The 6,825-nt window shown below is 39.8% G+C and overlaps 1 protein-coding gene across 1 annotated transcript; it reads right to left on the reverse strand.

The window, feature by feature from the left end:
• Nucleotides 1-407: 407 nt before the first annotated feature.
• On the reverse strand, nucleotides 408-998 carry LOC129496681 (N-alpha-acetyltransferase 10-like). The gene has a single exon (XM_055304859.1). The coding sequence runs from the start codon at nucleotides 972-974 to the stop codon at nucleotides 408-410; it is 567 nt and encodes a 188-aa protein (XP_055160834.1). The 5' UTR covers nucleotides 975-998.
• Nucleotides 999-6,825: the final 5,827 nt, after the last annotated feature.

Below are 6,825 nucleotides of genomic sequence, written 5' to 3' on the forward strand. Positions count from 1 at the left end.
CCCCATGTTGGGAGTAGAGATTATTCAAAAATAAAATCTTTTTAAAATATCCCACAGTTCTATGAATTGGTTAGGTTGATTAGTTCACTGTTTTGGAACCATCTAGGGAAGGTTTTGGGGTCATAAAATTAGGTAAACTACATGGTACTGTGTAAACATTCTGACACTCATCAGTTTTTTTCAGGCCATGGTTTCCCTAAAAGGCCAATCTAAGATACACTCCTTCAGGGGATTCTTTATTTAATATCACTTCATAGAAGAAATGAAGATGGAATTCAGCCCTACATTTGGATGAAACTATATCATTTTTATATGATTATTTAATAATATTATATTTTTTCTTCAAATGTATAAGCACATTCTCACCATGACTCAAAATATATAAAATAGAAATTCATGAAGGAATTTTATGGGTAAAATGGAAAGTATTCCATAGAAATATATAATAAAATAGCTGAATAGCCGTGTCTGCCTTTGTCCTTCAGCTCCAGATGCCGTCGCAGCTCATCAGCCATCTGGGTGAGGTCCCGCTTCATCGCGTACGCGTCTTCCCCATCGGCGTAGTACTTGGGCTCCACTTCGCTGATCTGAAAGTTGAGGGTGTTGGAATAGAGGTGCAGGGCGGCCCGGTTACTCTTCCTGACATGCAGGGAGACGTATTTGGCATTGAAGTTCTCGATCATGGCTCGGGAGGCCTGGTCCATCAGCTTCTGAGCCAGGCCAAGGCGCCGGTGGGAACGCTTCACAGCCAGAGAGGTGATAAGTCCATGGGGCACGTCATCCGGGTCCTCTTCCATTTTGGCCAGCACGTACCCCACAATCTTCCCGTTCTCATCCTCTGCGATGTAAGAGAGCTGGGGCCAGGAAAGGCCGTGGTAGAAGTAGTATTTCATCTGGTAGTTCTCGGGCAGGCACAGGAGATTGCAGTGCTGCATGTTCATCAGGTCCTCCGGCCTCGCATTGCGGATGTTCATAACGGCGGCGGGGCTCGCGGCTCCCAGCGGTTTAATGATAAACTTTTAAAAGCAAAATAATAAGGTCCAACTCTGAGACTAGAAATTCCACCAATTTGATTTACTAGTATGGATCAAAATGACACTTCCCTCAAAAATATATATATTTTTTCATTTATTTTCCTCTTTATGACACTGGTGTGTTTTACCCAAACAAAAACTCTCCGGAAGATATTTACCATTTCATTCTATATCTTTCTATTGTGCTCATTCATATTTTCTTTTACTTACATTTTTTCCATGGGAACCTCGGTCCCAATAAAAAGCAAAAATCTATTTCATAAATTGACAAGAGTGGCGACTCCTTTTTTTAAAAAAGATCATAATAAACCCAGCTTTATCAGCTTTACAGTTATTTCATAAGCCTTTTTTTTTTAACTAAGTACTGCCATCTACAAAACACTCTTAATTTCATTTCTGAAATAAAATTTACATGAAGTTCAGTAGCTCATTGAGAATGCAACATTCATTGTGGAGTTAGCATTGTTCATCTTCTCACTGTAGCATTTGAACTATTGGGAGGCTATCTTCCCATCCACCATGGCCTCCCACAGGTACTTGTTTTCGCGATGAGATTCGCCAATCTTTCATTATTCCAGAAAAGATAGTAGCCGACTGTCTCTCTCTAGTGGACTCGGTGATCTTACCTTGAGGTGTTAAGAATCGCTAAGGGCTATAAGGACTTGTGTAAATTACAGCCATGCAGAGAGGTGTTGAAAAATCAATAAGTAATGAAATAGTACTGGAGTGAAGTAGCCAAGAGAGCAATGGGTGGGAAACTCCCGAGGATGCAGTTTCATTTTGTCAAAAGGTAAAAGAAGATGTTCTGATGTGTTTCGATAAAACTGGCTTCCTTGGAAATGAGAGGCTATTGGCATAGATGGCGGGAGAGTCATTCCAACGCGCCATAAAATACAGTGGACTGTGGACTTCTTCGTACGACAGTTTAATTTTAGACAACCATGCATTTCATTCTAGTGAAGCATTAAGTAGGGCATTTTCTTCAGCGCGTTGGGTGTTTGCCCTGTCACAGTTTTCTGTTCCCTCAATACTTGAGTGCACCCCCATTTCTTCTGTTCAGGGAATCATCCATATTGCCTTCACAAATCATCTTCATCCTTTCTAATCCTGCTTTAGCAGTGTTCCCTCAGAAAGTCATAGTGTGGTTGCCCACCTGCTCACAGAAGGCTCTAGATACGTTACAGCCTAGAGGCTGAAAGTCTCTTCTAAGCCTGGTAGCCAAAGGGCTTTGTTTTGAATGAAACATTTGTATAGTTGAGAAGCCCTGAGCTGATATTTAAATCTGGTTTCTTTTTCTTTTATTTTTTTAATTTGAAATGACAAATATCCATGTTTGTTGTGTTGATGACCTGTTTTGAGGAAGTAGAACTGATTTTTTACAAAAAGATGTCATGGGGCATTTGAATATAAAAAGGAAGTGGGTGGGGGAGAGAGATCTAATTCAGTCAACTTTGTTGGAGAGAACCTGCTTCCCCCCTGCTTCTGGGTGAAGGACCCCTTTGTCTCTACCCTTCCCAGTGGTGATAATGCCCTTCACTCCTTATGTGTCCATCTGGTATATAAATGAAGCTATCTACAGAGAAGGATCAACCAGCCACCAATTGAATCTAGAGTCCTAGATCAAGGAAAGGGGAACCATAAACAGGCCACCCAAGAACTGGTTGAAATGATGGAATTACGCTTGCTTTTTGTGTCTCTTTTTTATTTACATGTAGCTTCTGGCCTTTGTTTGTTGATACACCAATGAAACCTGAAAATGTCCCCAAGCTGTCTTTTGGGTCAGTTGGTGTCACTCCAGCAGTAGGAGTTGAAACTTAAAAAAAAAAAAAAAAGATAACCAGTATGGAAGAGAAGAAAATAACCAAAGTTTGAATAACCAAAAGACTTGTACACTTGTAGTCTTGGTGGTACTGTGACTTGCGTCTTAAAATACCAAATAAAATATTCTACTTATCTATTTTCCCCTTACGGACACCCAGATACATCTGACCGCTGACAAGCAGAATCTTTCATATCTGATTAAGCAGGGCAGTAACCACAAAGTGAAAAGCATTGAGATGTGAACCAACTACCAGTCTATTCCCAGCCTTTTTATGATATGTTGAATATGTTTCCCAGTAAGTAATGAACTGGTCTTAAGTATTATTTCTTATTCTATGGTTGTTTCTGCCTTTATCATGTAGTATTGGAAATGAAGACATATATACATTTAATAGAACTATGTACAATTCAGGACTCAGGAAACCACTTTCTCTCTGAAATATCCAGATAGAGAGTAAGTGGCTTGGGTAGCTTGAGTTATCTGGTGATTTGTCTTCCCCTTTTCACTTACATGAACATATAGAATAAATTGCATTGTTTGTACCCGGCATCTACTACCATTTCTAGATGAGAGCACCAAGATGACAAATCCAACAGACCATAGACAAGTACTTGTGTTGCTCACCATAACCATTATGCTTGGCTGTCCTCTACGTGACGTACCCGTAGTAAATCCCTGCTAGTCATGCTTCCATACCATGGACATAGCAATACCCATCTCCTCCGACAATTCATCTGTTGATGCCATTATCCATTGTTTATGACATTGCAACCACAGTAATGAATTGATATGTCTTGATCTTTGAAATGCTCAGACAGGAGGCCACACATTATAAGAAAAAACAATGTCATGACAACTCTATTCGGCAGGGGTTGGAAATGGATATTGTGCAGGAAAATGCATTAAAGTTGAGGAGGGTTTTGTTTAACATGATGGTTTTAAAGACGTAAACAATTATGATGGGCAATAACTCCTTCAATCAGAAGATTGTGAAAAAGCTCTAAGTAGGCCAGGGTGCTGGTGTGATTCCAAGTCGTGCTACCACCACAAAACACTAGGGGTCACCATATTAATACCAGTGTCCTGGCTCCATTGCCCTCCAGAGAGCCTACCATCCCAAAGCAGTAGGCTCCCTGTTTATTCAAGGAATGTTGCTCAGTGCCTATCTTCATGACGTGTGACCATTTCCAGTTATTTCAAGCTCCACTAAAATAATGGGGTAGAGTCCTCTCTAGGCCTCTTTATGGTGAATGACATTTTTTTAAGGGCCACCTAAGAGCATCAATCCAATATTTTGGGCTAGAGGTAATTATAAGGGGTGTGCAGGCCAATTAACCAAATATAGAACATTTTCATTCAAGAGCTACACAGTATGCCAATTCAAATGTTCTGCTAAAGCTTGAGTCTCTCAGACCAAGATGATACTTTCCCATTTGCCAGGATGGGGGCTTCTGTTGTGTGTTGACTTTAAAAATGAATGTCTTGCTCTTCCTTTGTTCCTCATCTCTTTATGCTTTCGATCCCCAACTCAGAAATTATTTTCCAAGGACAAAATTTCAGCAGTTGTCTATCAGCTACAGATAGGCAGTCCCCAGGCTTCACCACAGCCCTTAGGCTCAGAATGGGAAACGGGTGGCCCAGGTCCATAGGGGGCCCCAACCTCCTAGTGACATGATTCTACTTACCCCTTTTTCAGCTTTAAAGGATAATCCTACCTACCCCACCACCATAAGCAGGAAGCAGTAGTTATCTCATTTGGGGTAACGCTTCTGAAGACTGGGATTAAAGCAGTTGAAGATCTGTGAACAGCATTTAAACCACAAAAAGAGTATTGCAAGGGAAGCAGATGGCAGGTGATAATAATGGTAAGATCATAGCCTAGCTAAAGTGCACTTTCAAAGTCAAAATTAATTTCAAAGCTTCTGGATTTTTACATGTTCTCTGTGTTTCTCTTTCATTTATTTACTGAGTACCTAACACATGGAGGCATGTGTTAGGCAATAGGGGAGACACAAATATATACATGTGCAAAGAAGATAACTATGGGTACTGTTTCCTTTTCGTTGTCCTCACCATTTGTGCAAGTGCCTTCCTTACCCAAATATATCCCTTCTGTACCCGCCACTTGTCTCCTACCCCATTCAGTCATGGTCTCTTGCTTTCCTCTGCATTCCCTACTCTTCTGGACTTCCCATCACTTACCTTCGTCCTTCCTTTTTCTAGTCCATTTGATTGTACATAATTATAGAGAAACTGAAGTGTACTTTGTAGTATGCACTTACCCTCCTTAGACTTCATTTTTAAGGCAGGCATTTCTTTCTCTAAGAAAAGAAAATATTGATATGACTTTGATCTTCGCATATAACCTTCAACCAGTTCTTTTCTGCGGGTTTATCAGTTCTTGATAGAAAAGAAACAAGGGATATCCTCTTTCTTCCCCTAGAACAACCATAGTTTAGTGGGAAAGTGGTTGAAGATATTTCTATGTAGCAAATTCTGCAAAGCCCATGGTACAGAAGTAGAGAAATAAATCAAAAGCATACAAAAGGTATTTGTTAAGTAGGTATTTTGGGAGACTTGAAATATGCTTCTGTCTAACCTGAAAATTAAACTCTTGTGGGTCCAACCCATAATTCCTATGAAATGACAATGGAGTCATCCAGGGTATAATCATATCAAAGGGTGTATTTGCCATTATTTGTTTTTTAATTTTAGTTCTTCCAAATTCTAGCCTATAAACATCATACATAAGAGAGTTCTTTAACTAGAAATAAGGAAGCTTTCATTGTTAACTCAGAGGTTCATGACTTTAACCTTCCATTTCTCCAGAATTGGAAATTCTTAACAAAGTGACCCTTGGTTATTTGCAGCTGCCAAACAGTGAGAGTAGAGAGGGAGAAAAAATTTCTCCAAGGCTCTCAGAGCAGTGTATATTGAGCTTAGACAAAAATTGCAATGGTATGCATCAAGGGCAGAGGCATAGTACTCAAGAAAGAGATAGTATAAATTCTAGTTCAGAGTCAGTTATATCATACATTTTGTTTTCTTTTTGGATCTCTAGTTGATGGGAACCATAATATAATTTTCTGATCAGAGATTCCTCCTCTTTACTACATCCAAGGCTATACCTGAATGTTCCTGATAATACATTAAATGAGAAGGCATTAAAACGGAAGTTCCTAACCAGAGGACTATGAGCCCTAGTAATTCCACGAATAGGTTGGAGCCCCCTGAAAAAATGTGAAATTTGGGGCATGCATTAACTTCTCTGCAGAGTCTATAATGTTTATCATTTTCTCACTCAAGCTACATTCCCCAGGAGCTTAAGAACCCATTGGATGTGAGTGTCTTGACTCAAAGAGGTCTTTCATGACTGAGTCAATAATCTCCTGGTCAAGCTTTATCATAACATGAACAAAGAAAATTCAAGTAATAAGGGCAGCTTGGGTGGCTCAGAGATTTAGTGCCTGCCTTTGGCCCAGGGCATGATACTGGAGACCTGGGATCAAGTCCCACGTCAGGTTTCCTGCATGGGGCCTGCTTCTCCCTCTTCCTGTGTCTCTGCCTCTCTCTCTCTCTCTTTCTCTCTCTCTCTCTCTCTCTCTCTCTCTGTCTCTCATGAATAAATAAATAAAAATATTTTTTAAAAAAGAAAATTAAAAAAAAGAAAAAAGAAAATTCAAGTAATAATAATAATGCTCTTGACACTGATGTGGGTGTTACCTAGTTGTATCTCTAGGGACAATGTGAGCTTAATATCCTCCTACTCCAGCATCTTCCCCAGAAGTCAAGTTACTCATAATAATAATGCTCTTAGTATTTGCTGAGTGTTTATCATATGCCAGAGCATTGTTCCAAGGACATTATGCATATACATTTAATCTTTCTCCCAAGGAAACTATTATGATCCCCGTCTTATAGTTGAGAATGCTAAAATACAGAGAGGTAGGTATCTTGCCCAAGGATACA

The sequence above is a fragment of the Nyctereutes procyonoides genome, unplaced genomic scaffold (genome assembly GCF_905146905.1).
Source record: "Nyctereutes procyonoides isolate TBG_1078 unplaced genomic scaffold, NYPRO_anot_genome, whole genome shotgun sequence".
Lineage (NCBI taxonomy): Eukaryota > Metazoa > Chordata > Mammalia > Carnivora > Canidae > Nyctereutes > Nyctereutes procyonoides.

Bases quoted from the DNA above. Each gene is read 5' to 3' on its own strand.
- LOC129496681 (XM_055304859.1), bottom strand. From the start codon at position 974: ATGAACATCCGCAATGCGAGGCCGGAGGACCTGATGAACATGCAGCAC.